The 23,930-nt window shown below is 39.9% G+C and overlaps 1 protein-coding gene across 4 annotated transcripts in view; it reads left to right on the plus strand.

Annotated features, from left to right (window-relative positions):
• Positions 1-23,930, plus strand: part of DACH2 (dachshund family transcription factor 2) — a 249,477-nt gene that overhangs the window by 99,506 nt on the left and 126,041 nt on the right. Inside the window, exon 1 of one of the 4 annotated variants that reach the window (XM_042029277.1) lies at positions 4,186-4,348. The exons of the other annotated variants lie outside the window; for them this stretch is intronic. Within the exon in view, the coding sequence (XP_041885211.1) occupies positions 4,332-4,348 (17 nt within the window). The 5' untranslated portion in view covers positions 4,186-4,331. Of the gene's footprint in view, positions 1-4,185; positions 4,349-23,930 lie in introns of those variants that run through there. 4 annotated transcript variants of the gene reach the window in all.

A 23,930-nucleotide genomic window follows, 5' to 3' on the forward strand; every position in this document is an offset into this window, starting at 1 on the left:
TGCCAGAGGCTCCTGCCTGCCCAGGAAGCTGAGCGGTGCTGGGCAGTGATCTTTCTCCACAGTTTTCATCTTGAGCATCACTTGAGAGCCCCTGATTTTCAGTTTTTTCCATCTGGGCTGTGGGCACAATGCAAGTCCAGTCACTCTGTGCGAGGTGAACGGAGCTCTCTGCCAACTTCCCACGCACTCCAGAGGGTGCCAGCTCTAGAAACTATGTCAAACTTTAATTAAAATAAACTAATTATTTATCAACTACTGTGGGACAGATGTTCTCAAGGTTTTTTTGCAATGAGCTGTACAACAGCAAGACAGGGAAACTTTCAGGGTGGTCAATATTAATAATTCAATTAATGCATGAAGTCATGCAGCTTTTAGTGCTGGTTTTGCCTGTGGTGTACTTGTCACCTCTGTACATTGATCATCTCACAGATTCATTTTAGAACATCTTTTGTCTTCTTTCATGCAGTATATATAATTGCATTTGAATAGTTACACACAGAAATAATACCAGTAGGTTAGAAAATTACCTGTCCGTTCCAAGTTCCGGAGTTTTTCTGCGCGGTGCAGCTATTCCGCGCACTATTTCTAACAGAGCAGCTATTCCCTGAGCTGCTTGGGAACCTCTCGTGTGAGGTGGAGCTCTGGGGAGGGTTGGGAGTGTGCCTGTGCCGCTCCTGTGTTGTGACAAGGCGTCACAGAGAGGTGCCCAGCCCCCAGCGAAACGCCGTCATTACACAGCGTGTTTATAAAACAGCAGCAAGGAAAACGTGTCAGTCACTGCAGCAGCGGTGACAGAACTTCTGGGATGAATGGGCTGGGAGGATGTGATGCGAGGAGCTGAGCACCTCCCAGAGTCACGGAGGCACTCGGCTGCTGATGGGATTCCAAACCTCTGGTGTGTCACAAGTGGGAGATTTCACGGGCTTGTGGTTGCTGTGTATTGACATCTCATATTTCATGGACTGTTAATACTTTAGAAATCTGTAGATTTTTTTTTTTTCTGCGATATAATCTTGAAGTGATGACTGATGTTGAAACAATTCCTTTTCCTTCCCTTCCCACCCAATAGTTTCTCCTAAATTCAAGTTAAAAGAGAGTTAAGAAAAGACAGAAAGTTAAATCAATGCTAAAAAGTGGGAACTCAAAAATCTCTTTCCCAACCAATCATCTCAGGGTTGCTTTCTTGTGATTTTAAAGAATCCCAGTGATTCTTCAGTTATCAAAAGATCTCTTGGAGAGGCAGTTGAGTGTATGAGAAAGGACGTAACCCATGTCTGGTTCTCCTTTGAAACAGACAAATCTCTCAATCCACAGGGTGTATGGAATTTTGAAGAGGGATGTCTTTGCATTTTAAAAGTGAATTTAATGCTTATGAAAATGCTGGAAGCATAGTGAAGTGTGCTGTTGTTAGAGGGAAGTTAATAAATGGATGATGTTGTGTTCTGTGGTTGCTTCAGTACGTCTTAACTCCTCAGCAGAGGTAGAACTACATCACCTCTCATCATTCAGAGAGTCACTGAGAAGTTGGTGCTGACATCAGCTGTGGTATTTATTCTTTATTCCATTAACTCCATTAATTAATTCCATTAGGTTATCCTAACTTACCAAAAAATCATAAGATGTCCCCAAATTGTTGTGCATTTATATTTAGCAGGAGCTTTAATAGCAGCTCATTGCTAAGTGGAAACCAACTGTTGAAAATAATTTTTTAAAACATTTGGTGGAAGAACAGAAATAATAGTCTAGTTTTAATCATATAGTACAAAACATAAGATAAATGGAGCAAAATCTCAGTGAGTGTACGAGATGAGCATTAGCTCAGTAACAAGACTGTAACAAGTGGTTATTGCTTAGCCTTTCCCCTTTGGAGATGTGAATTTAAGGCCTGCTTGAGGCTGCAGTTAATGAAGTTTCACACATTGTGCTTGGTGCAGTTACCAGAGTTGGCCCTAACAGGTCTCAGACTGGGCTGGCAGATGTGTGCCAGGTCAGTGCTGAGTTAAGAGCTGTGGGAGGGAAACACCACCTTTTGCTGGTATTTCTGTCCCTCGGTGCATTTGTGATCAGCATGTTAGTGCAGTATTCAAAGACGAGCAGCCAAAGAAGGACAGGACCTTTTGCTGCTGCACTTCCATGCAGCACTGCTGTGGTTGTTGGATGAGCAGGAAATCACTACCACTGACAGGGACGTTTGTTCCAGAGACTCCATGGTCTAAAATAGCAGAGCAAGATGAGTGAGCAAAGAAAATGCACAATGGAGGTTTTACTGAGACTCCCACATCCTTCTGAAAGCTGTTGAAAAATTAATCTAATTACAGATACATATATTTGTTTCACAGATTAATTTTCAAGTCATGCACTACCTTGTCTTCCCAGAGTTAGATGCTTTAAGATCGTTGTCTAAGCCCCCAAAAAAGATGTAGAAACAGGATATGTGAATCAGTGTTGGGTTTGATACTTTTTCCATGTAGTTTCTGAGCCTGTTGTTTGCATGTTGGTCTGGTTCTCATGGTTTCTTGAGTTCTTTGTTGAATCTCTGCCTGTCCTGTCATCAAACCACTGCAGATGTGGGAACAAGGAAGGTGATACTGGGCTGTGGACGTACAGACATCCATGAGACAGCTGTGGGGATGAGGGTCCATGGTTCAGATAGGCCCGGGAATGTCAGATGTGTGTTTGGCCACGTGGATGTGCCAGCTCTGCTCCCCTGCTGGACCGGCTCACACAAATACAGGAGTGCAAAGCAGTTATGGATATATTCTTATTCAGGTAATGATGCTCTTAAAAGGAAATGTTCCACATGTGTATATGAGCTGTGCTTATCTAAGGATATGTTTAAAAATGTTAAAGAATTACTGGGAAAATTTCCTAGGTCTGAATATATTGAAACATGTATAAACTCGGATAAATATTTTTGAACACTTAAAAGGATATATTTTGTTCTAACTTAACGGGGCCCTTAATGCCACAAAGAGAGTCTTGTGAGCAGTGAAGGAGCCAGAAATGTCTCCAGGCAGTATTTATTACTTATTATTAATCAGCAACCAGAAGCCATCCCTGGAGGGATTCAAAAGCCGTGTGCATGTGGCACTTGGGGACGTGGGTTAGTAGTGGCCGTGGTGGTGCTGCTGCTGGACTGGATGGATCTAAATGGATGTGATTCTGTGGTTCTGTGATTTAGTTTGAGAAAATGCAGGAGCGGGGCCTGGCTTCCTGCAGCAACATCAGGTGACCTACGGCTGTTGGGTGACACCTCACGATGCGAGGAACATCGGCTCTGCTGTGGTTGCTCCAAGACTGCCCAAATGTTGGTCTCCAGCTGCCAGATTGGGCTGAGCAGGATCCATCCTGCTGAGGGGAGGTGTCTGAGAGCTGGGGGCGGTGTGTGACGGCAGAGGAGGATCAGCCATATGGAAGTGGCTCTTCCCGGGCCTGCGGGCGCCGCCGGAGCGTCGCCAAGCGCCTGTTGGCAGCGGCGCTCCCCGGGAACGGCACTGCCTTCAAACACCAGTAATTGATGAATTGTATGTAATATGCAAATGGGAATGCATAAATCTCCTGAATGACAGCTTAATTTATGTGAGCCCTTAAGAATGTGGGATTAGATTTTAATTAAATATCTTCAAAGGCACCCTGACTTACTCAGTGTTTTGGCTGCTGTCTTTACGAGAGTTTAGGAGGGGACAAAATCCAAATTTTAAATACATTATTTACTGTATTTTCTAATAAATTGTCATTGCACAAAAGCAATAATATGTATCTTGGGTGCATATATTTCAGGGACTATTAGATAAAGCCTACAATAATAATAATAATAAAATCAAAGTACCGTGATACTTGTTTGGGTTTAAATAATTAGTGTCACTGGTTCACTTCTTCCTTTATGTTTCAAAAGAGTGAGCATCCAAGTTAAAGCTGCTATAAATGTTTAATGTTTCACATTTAAGAAGTACCTTAACCTTCTAAAAACAAGAGTTTGCATTTTAATGGTTACTGTTGCTGTAGCTGTTACCCCAGTTGTGATGAGCTGATTGTTTGTGCTAAGGCAGTGAGAGCTAAATCCAGCTTTGTCTGCCTCAGCCAGTCTGTGGCAGCTGTGGGAGATTATCTACACAGGCAGAGCACTTTGAGGTACCCGAGTATAAATAGTGGATGTCTAATTCCCTGGCTCCTGGAAGGAGCAGGTTATCCTGCCCTCGACCCAGCAGGTGACAGGAGCAGTGGCTGAGGTGGGAACAACCTGGGTCAGCAGAACCACGGGGAGTATTAGTCAAGTGCATATTTTGGTGTTTTGCTGGACAGAGCTTATCAGTCTGCAAGAAGCAAAACCAATGGATGGGAAGAGGAGGTAAGAAGAGAACAAGATATTTCTGCTTGGAACGTTGGTATATGTGAAGTCATAGTTAGACGTGAATCGTGTCATAGTCTTAAAATCCTTTTTACAAAGATGGAGTTAAGTTTAGCAAAATACTTCCTCCAGCTTAATTAGTTTGTGGTGGCCTTGGCAGTGCTGGGTGAATACTTGGACTTAATGGTCTTAAAGGTCTTTTCAATCAAAATGATTCTACGATTCTATGCAGGAAAAAAAAAAGAAGTATGTTACCCCTTCATAATAACCTTTCATTTAAACAAGAAAATAGTTAATGAGGGTGAGGAAACACTGGTACAAGGTGTGCAGAGAGGTGGTAGATGCCACATCCCTGAGAACATTCAAGGCCTGTTTGGGTGGGGCTTGGAGTAACCTGATCCGGTGGAAGGTGTCCCTGCTCACTGCAGAAGGTTGGACTGGATGGCCTTTAGAGGTCCCTTCCAACCCAAACCATTCTCGGATACCCTTTCTGCATTATTTCTGTAGTAGTACCATTTGTATTGTCACCCCTGCTCACACCCACTGAGCTGAACCCTTGCAGTGAAGTTCCAGCTCTCTTTTCTGGGTGTTTGCATTGTCACCTGCCCCACCCTCTGTGCAGGTCCTCGCTCCCAATTCAGGGGCAGAGCAAAGATCTCCCATTTTCCATCAGCTCCCATCTGGGAGAACCCCTGGGATGGTGTGAAGGTGTCAGAGCTGACTCTTTCCATCCGGGGAGAAGCAGTGAGAGGGAAAGGGCAGGAGCTTCATTTCCTCCTGTGTTCTGGCTCATTCTTTACTTTTGTGGTCTGTTTGATACCATAATACTGGTCCAGGGAAAGCAGCCGGGATGAGAAATTTCCCACAGTGGGAGAACAGACCTGAGGCTGTGGGATAGATTTGGTGGATGTGAGGCCAAGAGCAGAGAGTTTGGGGGATATTCTAGAGGCAAATCATTGGGAAATATTGAGCAGTTGGGATAGATGTTGATTAAAAACGTAAATGTGGAAGGAAATGGATTTTGTATTACACAGGCTTTTGGTTGGAAACAATTTCATTTTTATCTATCTATCATTTAAATGTTTGCTCCTAATGTAATACAGTTGCAAAATAGGTCACTCTGGTGAATACAACACACAAATTAGGCTGATTTGTTCAGTTTTTTTTGGTGCAAGTCCTTAACCACAGCCCTGGTGAGCTGTTCCTGCCGGGTTCCTGTGTCCGTGCCGGCAGTTGGGAGGGTGGTTGGTTATCAGGATTGGAGCTCCCTGTCTCGAAGGATTGGCTGTTGCATAAACCCTGATAACATGTGAAAGAACAAACTTATTGTTGCTGTAAGGGCAGTATTTTTTAGTGCCAAAAAGTAAATAAAATCTTGAGATATGATGCTTTTTTATTGTCGAAAGTAAGGACTGAGAGTTTCTTGAAGTGGGATTGTAGGGGTGGATATAACAGTGGGAGATGTCTGAGGTTCAGCAGGGAAACACTTCTGGGTCAAAGAGAAACAAAAAAAAATGGAGAGGAAAACCCATCGGCTGAACAGCACTTGGAAGGAATTACTAAGAATTTGAGAAATACTCTCATCAAGTGGAGCAACATCTAAGTATAAACATTTAAAAATATTTTTTTACTGCCCTTTTTTTGTAGGCAGAACTCTTCTATAGGTGACCACTTTTTTGTGCCCTCATGGGCCTTGTGTATTTCACAATGTCTCTGTGATGTGGGGGATCTGTGGGAATATGTGAAGGCAGACTCTTTTCTGTATGTTATTAAATCTTCTTCATTTGGGCACTGATGGATAATGTTTGCTAAATATCTTATTACTGCCTTTTTGAATTATGTTGACCCATTCCTATTAAATGAATGTTTCCTGTAATTATGGCTGCATTTAAAACTGAAGCCTTTAAAACTTCAAAATTCCAGTAAAAATTGGTGTATAGATAAAAGCATGGCAGTGAATGCCATTTATTTCTGAGCATTTTTGTTTGATGTTGCTCATGCTCAAGAACTGTTTTAAATCATGAGATTGAAAAAGTCAAGTTAAAAATAACTCTAAAACACATAAAGGCTGGAGATGGAAAATTTAAATATATAAATATAGAATTGTTAAATATCAAGGTAAAATTCAAATGTGGAAAATAGAACAGGCCAGTCCATTTTTTTTCTGAACAACTTCATGTTGATTCTCTCATTTTTATTTTTGCCCAGTTTCAAGTTTGGAAGCAGTTTAGGTAAGGGAAACCTGCTTTGGGAAATCTGCAACTGAAACCTGACAATTAATAGAAATTTTAGACTCTGGGGCAGTGTTGACAGATCTAAAGGTCTTTACTGAGACACAAATGCTAATGATAGATGTCAGAGGTTTTCTGGACTTGAATGTGCACATCAGTCATTGACAACATACTTTTTGGCTGGGAAGTTAGAATTGATGCCCAGTTTTGTTTTTTTAATCATTCTCAGATGCTCTTCTTTGAACTTCTCTGATAATAATACACTGTGTTGGTAGGGCTGCTCATAAAACAAGGGCAGGCACAAGTGCTCAGCTCTTCCAGAGACTTTGAAAAACTGAGATCTGATGCATTGAACTGGTTCAAGCTCAGCAGCAATTTAAAAGGCAGTTTGAATGTGTTTTAATTAGGCCTATTTGAATAATTTGTGATGGTGCTAAGCTTAATTCTATTAAGAAATGCCCTCAAGGATAATCCTGGAGAATTTCTGTGGATTGGGTTGCACATGTTGTAGGCTCAGGCTTGTTCAGGTAAATGATAAATAACCCTGCTATCCAGCTATACCTGAGAAGGGATTCACAGGGAGAGTAGGAATTGGTCCCTAACAGGAGGAAGATGCTCTCTGAAGCATGTGATTGCACCCAATCTACTTCGAACTGACTTGGAAATACATGGTTATTGAGAAATTTAAATTTGGGTAATTTCAAATAATTTTTACACTGTGTAAATTCACTGTTATCACTGTTAGAAAGTTAAAAATGAGCGCACTCCAGCACTGCAATATTAAAAGGGAAATCTGTTTCACTTCTTTAGGAAAGCATGTTTTAAGAAATTAAAATAGGAAAAAAAAATTAAAGTTTTATGATTTTATTTTTGTTTTTCTCAGGAAATGTCTACATCCAATAGCAATAAAAAATCAATGAGTGAATAAACACAGTGAGAGCATGCTTACCAGGCACCAAACTTGGAGATTTCACAGAAAAAAAATCGGGCTTACAAGGAATTACTGAAAAAACGTTCTCATACGTTTTCCTTTGAGATTTCATCACTGCAGCCTAAGCAGAATTTCAGCCCAGACAGATTTTGTGTGGTTTGAAAAGAAATGTCTTCTGTTGTATTTGAAAAAGAATCAAGTTATGTACTTTGCACTTCTTCTAATGTCAATTAGTCATGGTAGAATAATGCTTTGGAACAACTGGGCTCTTTTAAGTATCACTGGAAAATAACCTTTTCAGTTAGCTGAGGAATTTGTTCTGTTGTTAATATTTGCTTAAGGAAAAGCTGTGCAATTAAAGCTGGGAAGCAGCAGTGAGCAGCACCGGAGGAGAAAACTGAAAGTGCTTCAGCATCGCTGCTCTCAGAAGGGAGCCAAGGGTGTTACACCAAATGATGTTCCTGCACAAGGCTCTGCCCTGTGCCTGAAATCTGAAATACCTCTCTGGATGTTCTGAAATAATCCCAAATAACAAAGCGTGGGGTGGGGAAATTCTGCAAAGGCTGGTGAGTTCCAGAGCTGTGTAATCAGGGCAGTGAAATCGTAACTGGCTATTTCACTGTCCCAGCTCTGCCCCACAGGTGATCCACAGGAAGCTGAGGAATTCCGTGCCTTTTCACCATTTCACATTTAAAAGTTGTTGATCTCTGCAGTGCCGTTTCGGTGAAAAAGTTGTGCTGGTTTTGCTGTATGTGCAGAGATCTGCTTAGATGTGTTTTATGTTGAACATTCCTTTCACATCTGCTGTTTGCCATTCAGAATACAGTGATGTAAATCTAAATATTTCATTTGAAATCAGCCTATTCTTACAACTTAATCATTTTGACTGCAGTGCTTTCAATTCCCTCTAGCTGGGGAATATCTTCCTTGTAATTAGGTGGTTTAGGAATCCACGTGCAGTTCCAGGTACAGCCATGGAGGAGCAGATGAGTTTGGGCAATTTCTGCCTTTCCTGACATGATGCTTCCAGGCTGCAGCCCAGCAAAAAGTTGGATATTTTCCTTGTTTTATCACATCTGCCTCATTTGCAGTATTTTATAACACCTAAATGTCTCTCAGCATATTAACGTTGCAGATGTTGCCTCTCTTTTGGAGGGCTAAATTTTCGTTGTTTTTCACACTTCATTAATTTTGCTTTTTGAAAAAATGGAATTAATTTTAAAGCTGCTTTTATTCACTCAGATCTTGCTGAAGGGTTTTGTTATCTTTCCCCTCTCCTGTCGATGCAGTCTCTTCTTTGAGCTGTTTTAAACTTCCCTGCTTTCTTTTCAGAATGTTTATGAAGATATTAGAGCTAAATCACTTTATTGCTGATTTTTCAAGGCAGCTCCTCTCCTTACCATAATTTGCTGTTTCAGTCCATGAGTGCTCACATTCATACTCATCTTTTATTGGAACAAGGCACTCTGTTAGTTGATTTTTCTCATTAAATTAGGGTCTAAATGTACTGCATCTTCTTTTTTCTCCCATATATCAATTAAATCTGCAGCTCCCTTTATAGAAAGATTTTATTCTGCCTAATGGCAGCACCACCCTGGGCCGTCATCAGCCTGAGATCATTCTTTTTATGGTTGTTTAAGTATTTATCAGAAGCAGAAGTTATTTCTACAGGTCAGTAATTACTGGACCTACCTAGACTGGACACAAACACAGAACAGATTTTCATGCTTCTTTATCTGTGCTCCTTTGAAGGGTTTTTTTCAATAAAAGCTATTTTTAAAATTAAGGGAAAACAAGTCGTTGACCTGGAAACTAATTACATTGCTGGAACTCAAGTTTTGATTTTTGTTTGTTTTTAATAAAAGGGAAAATTATTAGTTAAAAATACTACTTAGAAACAATTACTTGAGCAGCTGGAAATTTTGCATGGAGGTGATGGGACTGTGTTAATGTATTGTTGATGCAGAACTGAAGTTGCCCCCTCATTTCAGTGCAATGCAAGGTGAAGTTTTCTGGTTGTAGTTATTTAAGTGTCTCTAATTTGGGCTTTGAAGACAACCCAAATGATGCTGGACAATGAATTCTGTAGGATTATTATGCAAGAAAATGATAACAACCTCCCAGAACTGTGGGGGGGTCCCACAGGTTGTAACTGCTCCAGACCCTGCCCTACAGAAATACCCTGAATTCCAACATACTCTGCTATATGATGTGGCATATGGGGTACAATTAAAGGCTTTGTTGCCTTTTATTTGTTCATATTTATCTGTCTGTATCCATCTCTTGAAATAGTGCAAGTCTGATTTTGTGTTCCATATCACTGATCATGCCGAATTATTTGCTGCTTCTAATGACATTGAGGAACGATGCTTCTCTTCTGAGTATTTCCAAAAAATCCCAACACTCTGAAGCTCTTAAATTTCAAGGAAAGAAATGTGTATCTAAAATGATAGAAATTGTTAATAGTGGAACACATTAAATTATCTGAACAAGAGCAGGCCAGATGTCCATCACTGTAGAATTGAGTTAAGCAGTTGAATTTATTGTCAAATCAGTCAGTTTACTGTGTGATGTATTTGATAATTCTCCTAAGTTAATTAGTTCCAAGCAGATATTTTATGGCACTATGGCCTGGCTGTAAAATAATGCAGCTGGGTTGTTTTCAAATGGGAGAGTCTTCTTCTGTCATTTCTCTACAGCTTTAAAAAATAAATCTTGAGTGTTATCTGGAGTAAGGCTAAGCTGGAATTTCTGTCACCCCTTTAGTCCAAGGTGATTACTCCAACTTGAGAATGTCAACAATTACCCAGTGGTCATGTTTAATTAGTAAAAGGGAAGCACCTGTATTTTTAGAGGAAAAGACTCCAGGATTAGACTGTACAAATTCAAGTTGTAACAAAAGACAAAAATGAGCATATTATTCTTCCTTGGGGAAAATCAGTCACTGGATGGGCTCTGTTCACGGAAAAAATGCAGCAAATAATTCTTTTTGCCTCTGGTCTCTGTGCTTTTGTACTGATGCATATCAGTAATGATGTTTACAGCTGCTTGGTCTGTCCAGCAGCAAAACAAAAGAATTAAGAGCACTTCTGGTGATTAGACAGACCCGCAGCACTCCAGCTTTAATACCTCAAATTTTACACTTGACGTATCATTGCCGACTGAAAAATGGGACTTTTTATTTATTTTCTTTAAATCGCTTTCTTTAAACCACCATCTGGTTGAGGCATTAAAACAGGCAATATTGCTGTAAGATTTTTCTTAAGACCTTTCTTTGGCTGTTAATTGCACATTTATAATTATGTTCTTACAAAAAGATAAAAGAGTTTTGAAGGATTATTCTTGGCAACAGACCTGAGGTGAAAACCTGCTGGTTTAATGTGTAAATTATAATGTGTGCAGTTGTGAAGAGTGGTTTTGTGAAACGCTCGAGTAAGCTCAAGAATCTAAGAGAGCTGTCAGAGAGTTTGCACTCGTAAGGGGCTAATGTTCATTGCAAAACAACTCATAATATGCTGTGCCTGAAGGCTCAATGAGTAGTTTAACTTAAACACAATCACCAACTTTCTGGAAGACAGATAAAGGAAACAATTGTTCCTCCAGCAAAGTTAGAGAAATGAAAAAAACAGCCTCACTTTGATGCCTGTTTAAAATCATTAATTTTCCTGTAAGTTAATGTAAATCGAGGATTAAACAGAAACTGTTACCATCTGACCCTTATAAACGAAACTTCTGTGTGGCTCATCTATTTGAAGTCAAATCTGTCCATACATCTAAACAGGAAACTAAATGAAAACATTTTTTCTTTTCATTTCCTATATCCTGCAAACTTTTTCAAAGCCTATTTCCTTTTAAAAGTTAGGCTGCATACTTATAAAGCTCTTTTTTTTTTTTTTCTCCTGTGGTCATAAACTTAACCACCAGTTGCTAAACAGAGGATTAGGAGAGGGTGATCTCTGGGCACTGAAGTTTATCCATCTGACAGTGTTTCTAAAGTACCATCTTTGCAGATGGTTTTGGACTGTGTGAGGCATCCATGCTCTGGGATAGTTTACAAATACTGTAATTATGATCAGTTTGATTTCATGACTGAGTGGCAAATACTGGGGATTCAGGATTACAACTTCTCCCTACAGCTCAGGGTGATTTCCTCCTTGTAAGAACTGTATTTCCCTGTCTGTAGTGACATTGATCTCTAAAATGCTTTGCACTCTAGAGATGAAATTACTGTGTATTAGATTATTGTTATTATTATTAATAATAATTGCTGTTTTTTATTTACTGCAAGGATAAATGACACAGCTCTGGTGCTCAGCACTTAGGTCTGAAGATTGTTGATGTTTAAAAAGGTGGTAAATACCAAACAGGGATGGTGTCGTCCCTCATGTTTCAGGGATCCAGAGCACGTGGTGGTAGGAAACTCTTCCTTCAGTGAATGAGTTTGGGTTTTTGTGTGTCCATGCTTGACAAAAAGCTCCTCATCTGAACAAACTGACTTGTTTCATTATCAGATGTTCCCAAATCAAAATAGCATCATTTTGTCCCTGGTCAGTTAAGGCCCACACGGCACAGTGAGTTTGAAGGCAGGTCCTTCACTCAGATAGTGTGGCTGGAAAGGGCAGACACTGACAGTGAAGGATTCACAGCCCTGACCCTTCCTCTTGGTCATGGCCCTGCCCTGCCTTCCTGGCCCTGGGAGCAGGATTGGGTCCCTGTATGAGTTGCTTTTTCCTGGGTAACAGATATGCAGCCATGTCTGGTGTTGCACTGTGGTGTACTGAGTTTCCAGAGTGGGCGCTTGTTTCCTGCAGTCCCGAGTTACCTGCAGAGCTGACACGAGTGCTGGATGCAGGCAGATGCGAGGTGTGCAGTGTTCCCAGATGTGTGACAGGGTGCAGGTCATTGCTTTACACACCTTTCAGGTGTTTATCATTGTTTCTCTTCCCTCCTTACATGACTATAGCCTAAAAAGAAAGTTCTGAGTGGTTTTGATTTGTCACAAAATCAGTTCGAGATGATGCCTGTCCCCTCCCAAAGGTGCACCTGGATCTTCAGCTGTCCTGGTACTTGTTCTTCTGCCAGTTTGGCCATGAAATGTGAGCTCCCACATCTCTAATTGATTTGAATGCATCAAAGAATCCTGCATCTGCTGATTGGATACATTTTCCTTCACGAAAACATCCCTCCCTAAACAGAATGATACATTCAATATGGGAGGTGTTTCATATAACTGGATCTAATAACTGGATCAAGAACATGAAGCCCTTTGCTTTTGGAAAGAATTCCCATGCCTGAGGAGTAGTGTGCAAGGTTTTTCATTAAAGAAGTGATGGTGAGGAAGATGATGTAGGACAGCAAATTCCTGCCACTCAAGGAAGGTCTGTTACAGCACATGGAGGAAGAAAAAGTACTGGGGCTTCTGGTACCCTAATAATTGGCACTTGGTAATTTGATTTTAGCAAGAAAGATGGCAAAAATTCTGCCTTAATATATAGTATAATATAGTACAGAGTGTCTGTCTGCTTCCCTACAGTTTTTTTGCCTTAGTTCACTGGAATTAGTTAATAAGGATGTTGGAGGATTGAGAGAGCAAAGAAGCTCAGAACTCTGGGACTGGCCCTTGTCGAACAAACAGCATCCAGACAAGACGCTGCACATGTCACAAGTGTCATCTTCTGCAAAAACTCTGTTTCCCTTGGTTTTGCAGTTGATTAAATAGTAATTGTATTCCTTGTTGTATAAAATGAGTATCTTGGACTGGTCTGATGGGAGAGGACAGCAAACTTTGTCATGTTAGAGCATGAGCCCACTTGCGTTGAAAGAAAAAAAGGATTCTTTTAACAACTTTCAGGGTAGCAAGGTAGGACTTAAGTGAATTTGGCTCTGGGCCAGATAATCCTGTTTTGTTGATGTTAAACCACTGGCCGTAACAGTGATTACAACGTAAGAGTACAAAAGAGGCTTTATTTATACTACACTTCTTTCATGTTTCCAATCATAAAAATAAATAGGTCTTGTTAGAAAAGAAAAATTTTACTTATTTACTTGTTTGCGTGCTGGGAGGCATTAAGTATTTCCTTTTTTTTTTAGGGGAAGTGTGTCACTTGCATTTAACTCAGATGAAAATAAAGGAAGATAAAACTTACTTAATTTTAGAACGTAATTTTTTTTATTTGTTGAAGAACTGTTGTTTTAAAATGGATAGCCTGCTGCGAAAGAAACAAAGCCACTTCAACAAAGCAGGAAATCAATAACCACAAGAAAGCCTAAAGAAAATGAATGCATACAGGGTGAGCGAGTGACACAGGAATTATCTTCTGGTGTAAGAATGGTAATAATAGAATGCATATGGAGGGGATGAAAAACATGATAGAAATATACATAGAAAAGACATGTTCTCTATTTCTAGTTATAAATAATGACCCCTGTGTTACAGTATTTAAACTTTGAAGGGTCTAGATGGTGGTTTTCTTCCTGATTTCCCCACCCCCCAGTCCTAGGTAAATATTTATGCTTGCAAAATTTAGTAGGCTGGCAGCCATGGAAACGTATGTCTTTCATTTATCTCCAGGAAATCTGGTTACAAACACTCCTTTACTTGAATTCTTTCAGTCTTTTTCAGCAGCTTTTAAAACAACCTCTTGAGTAAGGAGCAGGAGTTGTGTGTGTGTATGTGAGTGGGATTCTGTGGCAGTCCGTGGCAGGGCTGTGTTTGCCCAGAGGTGGATGGTGCTAGGAAGTTACACCACAGAATTTTTGGGAGAGTCAAACCCTTGGGTCTGGAGGAAAGTCTTTTAAAGACATCAACAGCAGGTACGACTTGTCTGCTCAACTGTTGTATCTACTCCAGGACATACTTGAGTTCAGGAAATCCCTGAACTTGGGAGTAACTCATACTGCTTTTCAGTAGTCTGAGCTGCTTTTTCTGGAGTTGGCTTCTTCCAGTTTTTCCTAACTGTATGTGAGAGAGACATTTATAAAATGACATCGTGTTTCTCAGTGGGAATTGATCTGTGGCTGTGGTGAGAAGGTTCCTTGGTGTAGCTGTCGATGGAAAAGCAGACAAACTTTTGGTCAGAAAAGTACCTCAATGTATAAAAAACCAAGTAGTATTTGAGGCTTGTTATGAGCTGAGAATAATTATTCCCTGTATCTGTTACCCCACCTTGGGGGAAAGGGTAAACCTGACTTGGAGGAGCAGAGGCAATATTATCAAGAAGGGAAAGAGTGATGCTGTAATCTCTTAGGGGAGGGAATGAAACCCAGTGCTCACGTGCAGTGGGGAGAGGATTGAGATACCATAAACTGGTATCTTTATGATTCCCTGGTTTTGGTACCCAGCTGAGATTACAGAGTTACAGATTCTGGTTGAAGCACACTCCTTTCTCAGTCAGCCCTGAGGCTGGCCACATTCAGAATGAGAGTGCAGTGGGGTTTGCTTTCACAGTCATTTCAATTATCTGCTGTTATGGAGTTTCCATCAGGTAGAGTTTTTGTGAGTGTGTGCATATGTGTGCACAAAATAGGGAAAGTCCCTACATTCCTGTAGGTTAAGTCTCACTTAACATAGCTGATAATACTTACGTGGTTTTATATATTCATATTGGCGTATTTTCAAAACAGAAAGGTTTTAAAGACAAAATTTAATGTTAATTTTGTAAAAGATTTCCTTCTTCCCTTTTATTTTCTCATGGTCCTAAAGGTTTGTGTTCTGTTGTTTGAAGAATCCTTCTCCTACTGTACATTTGCAGTAGAAATAATAGCCTTGTCTGTCTCAGGAGCTAACAAATGAAATACCAACAGTCACAAAATCTGGAAAGGTAAAGGTGAGGCAGTGGAGCTACGTCCTTACATTACTGCCTGTTTAATTTCATACTGGCTCAGGACCACCAGCAAACTGAAAGGTATTTTCTGTGTAGCGAAGTTCAGCCCTCAGATGTTTACTCCTGGACAGAATCACCTAATCATAGAGGCTCCTTTGGATTGCTGGGAACAATTCCTCCTTTCAGCATGGACGTTGGTGCAGAGGACTGCTTCTATGTTCTTTCATTTATTATTCTTCGAAAGATGAATTTCTGTTTTCTACCTTTGAAGAGTCTTTGCCAAGATTGTGAAAACACTGAAACTTGTAGTGCAGAGATTAAAAACAGTTAAGGCAGGAGCAGTTTCCCATTGCATCAGCCTGCAAATTGCTCTGACAGCATTGTACCACCACAGCACAATGCACCCCTGTTAAGGAATTAATATCAGCTCCTCTGGGTTACATGATGCTCACGGCTGTAAATACGTCAAGTCTTGCTCTTAGGTTTCTGTCCATAGATAATAGGCTTAAACAGTCACATTTTTTACAACTTTCATTGAATTGAGACTTACTGAGACACAGCTTAGTGGAAACCAGCAGTATTTCAAATACCTTTTCTTGTAATACGTTCCTCTGAATTGGCATTGAATTCAGATACAGGTCAAAAATAGAGCTTGGGAGGGTCTGATACAATTCAGACACATGCCACGAGTGTTTGTAATAGATGGTGATTCCCTGCTTGGAAAGTTTCCATGCAAATATTTGTAGAAGTACGTGTAAAAATAAAATAATTCTTTAAAAAATTTGGGCTAAATTAACTTGTATGAAAGGAGATTTATAGCTCCTCAGTGTCATGGCATATCTTTGCTCAGGGTTGGACTGTGCCCTGCATTTCTGTCTGTGCCTTGGCCAACATCAGCTGTTGGGATGGAGTTGTGTTGTTCCTGTGCTTATCCCAGTGCCTGCCTTGTCATCTGCTCACATCAGTGCTAAGCTTTCACACACAGGTAGAAAAATCCTAAAAATGTGTTCAGTGGTTTGGTTCTACCTGCAGAACTGTCAGATAGTTCAGGAGATTAAAACAAAAACCCAGTCCGAAACATTTAAGTTGCATAATAATACTGGCTGTAATGTGCAGTGGATCCAGAAGCCAAGCAGAGCCATCCAGGCAGCTGAGCCAAGGTTTGCAAGGCTCGTTATAAACCTGGCCTTACATATCTCTGGCACTTACACGTTTGGTTTAGCTGGACATCATGGGGGAGCATTGTCTCGACAACAAGTCTGTAATTTGAATTTGTGGTCTGGGTGTGTCATTAGTGGCTCGATTCCATCCTGGACAGGCCCCCTCCTGCAAGGTTTGGTGTGTAGGCAGAGTGTGAACAGTGGGAATGAAGACACAGCAGCAGGAACTTTGTCCCACTGGCTGTGATCCACAGCTAAATGGACTGTGTTTTATCTGTGCCAGTGCACCTTCACTGCCACGGTTACTAACTTCATGCAGTTCTATTAAATTTCTGTGTGTATCCCTACATCTGCTGGAGTCACACTTCCAATTTCCTTACTGCCATACCCTTAAATTGAGCTGGGGCAGTGTGGAACGTGGATCAGCCTCCCAGCTTGTCTGCAGCCATGAATCACCACCATTCTGAAATGTGCTGATTTATCCCCATTTTTCCTGTGCTGTTACTTGACAGGAAAAAAAGTAAAACTGGGAATGTTGAGGAATTTTAAATCTGCAGGTATACTCATAAGTAATTAAAGAGTTATTTAAAGTTTTAAATCTCAATGAACCAAAAAGCCTTTTTTGGTTTTAAACTTATTCTGTAATGCCTGATTTCAGAAATAAGCAATTAAACTCCATTAAGTAAGAACCAATCACTTGTTCTCTATTGCAGCTAGGCTATAGTGACAGTTGAATACAAGGAATTCAGGTGGTATTTCTGACTGTAGACCCCAAGTTAAGTTTTAAATAAGTACCTTAATCAATGAATAACCGAAAGGTCCTGGAGACCATCATGGGAATAAATCTGTAAGATAAATCTGTAAAGCATCTGTATATGGATGGAATAGTTCTACAAATTTTTACCCTAGTGGGGCTTTTTAATACATTTAAGAAATTTCTAGAAAGCTCATTTAAATTGTTTTATCTTTTATCTGTTCTATGTTTCTGCATATGTTTCTTTTATGTTTTATCTGTTTTATCTTTCTGCACAGTTTTAAGTAGTCCTGAATTTTTGATCTTTGTAAAAATGAAATAGTACATAATAGACTGCATGGCAATGTATTGAGACAATGGTGTTTTGCAAAAAAAAAAAAATATAGTAGAAACTAGATCATTTTAAGCTTCTCTATACTGCTTCACTATTTTTGCAGATAGTTTTATTGAGGATGTTTTCATGAATCAGACCCCCATTAATTTTTTAAAGTAAAATAGAAGCATTTTCTGCAGTTCTCTTGTGGTATCTGAAGACCTCTTTAAGTAGCAGGCAGAAAAATAGCCACCCTGTCTCATACAGTAGTGTCAGTGTCAGACACAGATACCTCCTAGAGATGGCTCAATCACAATTATTGTGTGAGGGACTTCTACTTTTGCACTTCCCATAGATCTTAGTGCCTTTTCGTATTTATTATTTGTTTTAGAACTTCTAAGTTTGCATACCAACTACTTAGAGAATGTCAGCTTTCAGTGGTGAAACCTCAAGGAAAATAAGCAACACCAATCTCTTCAGTGTCCTGTGGCCCTTAATAGAGGAGGAAAGCTGGGAAGTGTGATTTGTAGGCATTCTCAATATTTCAAAATTAAAAGCCAAATAAAAATGTGCATAATGGAACTTCAAAAACACGCAAATTTTATTTATTCTTATGATAATCAACGATAATAAAGCATGGCCTCTGCCCAGGCAGCTTTCCAGTGTGCCAGGATATACAACACAGAGCTGGCATCTAGAATATCCTGGTGTAGTTTATGTGTGTGTGCCTGGGAAACCATCCATGGGCTGTGAGCTGGGATACCTGGAGAGAGCCATGTAGGGGGGTCGTGAGTGGGGGAATCCTGGGGGAATTCTGACCCAACCAACCAAGCTGGTGGTAAGGGAATCATGTGTGGTAATTAGTCAGATCTCTGCTGGATTTTCACTGATTGAGATGTTTTAGGATGAACACAGTGATCATGTGCTACGTTCCATTCTTAATGGTGAGGTTATAAAGGTGTAATATTCCACTGGAGTCCCAGCTCTGAGCAATTCAGTGCTGTTGAGGAGTGTTTTTTTCTGACGGAAACACCAACCACAATGACAGAAAAAGTTCAGGTTTGTGATGCTTTAGAACAAACTTCCACTGACGTTTTCCCTGAGGACCTTCCTCACTGAAAATCCCCGGGGAATTGGGTGGGGAGATTCCATTTTGGAGTGTCAGAGCCTTTCTGCACAGGTGCTGTGTCCCCTGGCAGGTGAGCTGTGCCTGGGCTCTCCGGGTGCTGGCGTGGGCACTGCCCCGAGCGTTGCCATAGGGACCAGGTTCTCGTTATCAGCTCCAACAACTTCATGTATGATTAATGTTAATTGCCCATTTTGCATGGATGACTTTTTTCCTGCTGCTGAATTGGCTCCTGTTGCCTTTGATGTGGCTGGTGATCCAATGTCCTGCCATGGCCAGACAAGTGATCAGTTTGCCAGCACCGAGAGGAGACAGAATCAGGTTGCTGCGGGGTCAGGGTTTGCTTCTCTTCTTAAACACTGAAAGGTCAAGCAGAGTTTAACTACCACTGGCATCTTTGAAATGTTGTAATAAATGCCAAAGCAAGGAGATTATTTTAAGTCCGTGCTACAACTAAAAACCTGAAGGTAACAGGGAAGAATTGTAACTCATCAAGATGTTACATTTGTTGGTAAAGACTTCAAAAAGTACCTTGCACAATCACTAGGGGGTATTTAATGATCTTTGAAGAGGAGAAAAATTTTAATTTCTGGTTCCTGTTCCAGTTTCAGGAAAGTAACTAAAGTTGAGGGGGGGTGTGTGTGTGTGTGTTTTATTTAGCTTTTTCAAGTGTTATTTTTGTTGTGGGATTTTTTTTTTCCCCCCTTCTGAGCACTTGCACCACTTACTGCCACTATTACCAGGACAATTTACACAGCATGTCATATAGTACTTCAGTATTTCTCCTTTAAGCCTAATAAAATATGTTGCTATTGAAGAAATCTGTGATACATGTGAGAGCTTCCTAAATCACAGGTCTAGCATATTTTTGTACCAAATAGCTCCAGCCTCATGAAATCAATAATTAATTTATTAACTGGATCTCTTTTGGAAAAAACAAAATCAGCAGTCCTGGCAAGGCTGCCTACTGCCAATTCATAAATAGTTGATGACAAAAATGAAAAGTGTAGAAGTAAAATTCAAATCTTAACGATCAAAGTATCGGGTACCTCATCTATCACAACTTGGAATAAACATATCACAGAAAGTGTCATATCTCATTGACACTGCAAAACATAATGCTTTCCCTTGTTATCTAGCGAGCTGCCAAGGCTACAGAGTTTATAGGCTGCTAAGATAATGTGCTGGTGGTAATCCACTTGACTTGCAGAAATATGAAGTACTGTTGAAATGTATTTCTACTTGGTTTATTCTTTGCTCTCAAGAGGGTAGGATGCTATTTCAGTTCCTCTAAAGAAGCTCAGAGAATGAAAAGAAAAACATCAGGATAAATTATGCTAAATGGTGGACTAGACCCCAGAGGAAATCATGCTTCTGTGGTACAGTATTCCTCCATTTATCTTACAAATGTTACATCTAATGTTAATTTTGTAAAGGGAAAGCATTCAAAGGTTCGTCTGATCCTTTTAATAGTAGTTTTTAGTGCTGTAGTGTTATTTGTCAAACTCCTGCTATCATAACTAACTTGCCTAGTTTTGGCAGACCATTCATACAGAAAATATTTTGGGCTACTAATACATAACATTTTATTTCACAAAACACAAATAACCTAGTAATTACACTCCAAAACCTAACAAATAATTGCCAGCAAGCAATTACCATTCAATTAAAGAGTAATTACATGGTTATTTGTGCCCTGTAAAATAAAGCATTACTGAAATCAGTAGTGCAATCAATATTTTAGCAGAAACAGGATGCTGCAGTGATGGACCTTTCAACCTGTGCTGATTAAATTGTCATCCAAATAACAGTTTCCTAGTTAAATCACCACATGTTTATTTGTCTTGATTAATATGCAAATTCTCTTCTGATTCTAGTAAATCTCCTATGTTTAAAAGCACAAAAGTAGAGCACTGTCATACATCAGCAGAGATATGCTGCATGTTTCCACTGATTAATTACATTTCACAAAGCATTGATGAATTAGTGGGTTTTATGAAATATGGTTGTCTATAAGGAGCATAAAATAGAGTTACAAAAGATGGAGCTGATCAGTAACTTTAAGAAAATCACAAAAAATAACCTTATTTCATGTATTGAGTCAAATTAAAAATCTTTGGGATATCAAGGGAATGTATAAAACTTTGAGAGAAAAAAATAATAAAATTAGCTCTCAACAGGAGTGGAAAATAAAGAAGAAAAGAGACATTAATGAACAATTTCTCAACATTTTACTGTATAAATTTCAACTGTCAGATATACTGCTCAAAATGTAATTTATTTTCTGACAAATTTAATTTCAACCAAAATTTTAAAAATGAACAACATTCAGATTAGTTCATTTTTCTCTTTCAAGGGTTAGTGATTTTGTGGGGGTGGAGAGGATGACAAGAATGACTTTATAACCATGGTGTAAGTGCAGGTAAAAAACCAAAACCTCCAGTCCTCCTCACTTTCAAGTAACTGATGACTCAAGGAGTTCTTGGGTTTGAGAAATGCCAATAGAATGTTAATCAGCAGAGACTGACTTTAGTAAAAATAATAAGATTCCTGAAGGTATACAGGAGAAACAATACTGTAGTTCTCTTTTAGCCTCCATGGTCTTCACTTGGGACCATAATTTTTGTTTTTTAAGAAGTTTCTAAAATATATCTATAAACTAGCAGTTTCTAACTGAATTAATATCTAATTTAGATTTGGGTAGCTTTCCATTTACGAAGATCTATTGACGGCAAGTACAAAATTTGCGTAGAGATTTTAGACCCTCAAAGAAATGCATTTAAAATTGTTTGAAGGTGATTGTTCCTGTTTATGCCTCCTTTGTTACCAATGAGGAAAAGATTTTTCTGCAGTTCTTGAATATGTAACTTTCTTGAGTGAGAGAAAGGAAAGTGTGAAAAAGAAAATGCAGTAAAAGGGCAGGGTGACAAAAGATGAGAAATAATATGAAATAAAGTTAATATTTATATGCTAATGCTATTAGCATTTATATGCTAATACTTACATAATAACAAATCATGTTTTACTCTCCCCAAGTGATAATTCTGCTTGCCTTGGGTTTGCTGTTCAGTGCTTGTATTAGCAATTTTTTCTGTATTGTGGAGGTTGCATACGTTTTAAATCATAAATGTGAAATTTGGTGGATTCCTAGGCCATGTGGGACAATAAGAGGGGATATTGGGGAACTGTTGAGACACAGAGCAGTGACATTCCATGGCTTGGTGGTGCCAGCAGCAGGTTCACAACATAAAGTAAACCCCATAAAAACCTTACATCTACTGGTCCTTTGTGCATATCAAATTAAAACCCCAAGATTTCGAGCAAACATTTGTATCCTGTCTATCTGAAATTCCTGCTTTCATGTTTAAACAGAAATGCCAGAAAATGTGTTTCTGGCCCAAACTGGAAGTGTTTGGACTCAGGTAACGGCGCTTTCTGTGAGTTCTGGTGTTATCCCAAGCTAAAGGTGTTCATTCCTGATGGGTGACATGTCTCTGGGCATGTCCAGGTGATGTCATGAAGATTTTTTGCCTTTTCTTTTATACCCCCGTTATATCTTTTTTGCAACTTCTGTATTCTTAGTGCTTTTTTTCTACATTCTTGGACTTGTTTGTCAAGCTGAGAGACTAAACAATTTAGAAGCTTTGTAGTTAGGGATCAGTGTGCCCCAGACCCCAAGGTCCTCTCCAGAACACATTCTCTAAACTAAGATAGAACCATCCAGGGGAAGGTTCCTTGGGGAGGGGGGCTCACTTGAGGCTCTCATTGGGGAATCTTTGATAGATCTGCTAATTAGTAAAACCTATAATGTTAGACCAGATCTTTTAGGGTGGGCATTTGGTGGGGTGCATCTCGATGCATATGACCTGGACGTGTGCACCTAAGGATCCTTAAAATAAATACCAAGGTAAAATCCCTTTTCCCCTTCTAATCGTGTATGACTCTTGATTTTAAGACCAGGAAAAGGCATCACAGGGAATCCAGCTGGAAGTGTGAGGTGTCTGCTGCAGTGCTGGGGGCTCTGGGATTCCTGTCCTTGGCTGGCAACCAGACACAGGGCACAGAAAACTGCAGAACTGGGTGTTACAGACCCAGACAGGTCCTTGCAGGTGTGTCACAGTCAGCTGTGAGCAGCATCCAGCCTGCAGTTTTTCATTTAAAAGCTGAGATTAAATTAGAGACAAAGGACTTAGATTTTATTTGAACAGATTCAGCTGGGAACAATTCCATTCAAATTATCATGGCTACAGCTGTGTAAGTCAGCTTAAAATCCGAGCCCTAGGAGTTACTGCTTTATAGGAATACTCACTAAAAGGGCTTTCAGTAGGGCAGAAGTACAGTTCTTTTTTTTCAGTCTATTAGACTGAAAGGGGTCCCAAAAGGACCCCAATCCCAGACACTCCCAAGGGCTGTGTTTTTGCAGTGGAACTTGCCTTGCCTGTGTAAGGGGGGAGGAATACAGCCAGCAGGACCCTGAAAGGGAATGGAGTAAGTTTTTGATACGAACTTCTCTTTCTTCATCTCTTGGGCTTTCCATGTGGGTCAGTGCTGAGGCACAGGTGTCACATCTGCTTGTGGTACGTGCTGGGAAACAGCTTAAGCTGTGCTCTTCTGAACCTGTGGGCCACGGGTTGTGCTCAGAGCCACCAACATGAGCTGCTGTCAGGGCAAAAACTGCAGAACCAGCGCTGAGACTCCACAGCCCCATCTCCTCGTCCTTTGGAAACACAAATCAGAACTAAAATTCTCTTCATAAAATCTTTTAAAGCTGTTTGTTGTATTTTGAAAATGTTTTGCTTAGATTAATACCAACATATGGAGTTTTCCGCGAAAGATTTGTTAGTATTTGAGCTCGAGAAGAAAATGTTTTGTTGTTTCGTTGATTGAGCTCTTCCACTGGAGAAAGCTGCTAATTTTAGCTGGTTTGTAGGGTTTTTTTCCAGAGACAGTAAGTGCCAGCTAAGCACTTACACATGCCTGTGGATTACAGGCTCCTGTAATTCAAAAGAACAACGATTCCTGTTTGTTCAAAACCCCCACGTATCAACCTAACACTGTCTGTTAGACAATTTTGTTGTGCAGGGGATGACTTCAGCAGGTGATTTTAATAGAGAATGCATATGTGCATCAAACTTCCCGTGGAAATCAAATGCTCTTATTTTAGGTTTACTTTGTTATAGCCCAGTGGTTCTTGTAGCAAGCTTTACTGCACAGCCATCATAGTATGATAAACAACTGAAAGCA

This window comes from Corvus kubaryi, unplaced genomic scaffold, assembly GCF_017639235.1.
Source record: "Corvus kubaryi isolate FWS band 111438036 unplaced genomic scaffold, C.kubaryi_AGA036_p1.0 37322, whole genome shotgun sequence".
Taxonomy (NCBI): Eukaryota; Metazoa; Chordata; class Aves; order Passeriformes; family Corvidae; genus Corvus; species Corvus kubaryi.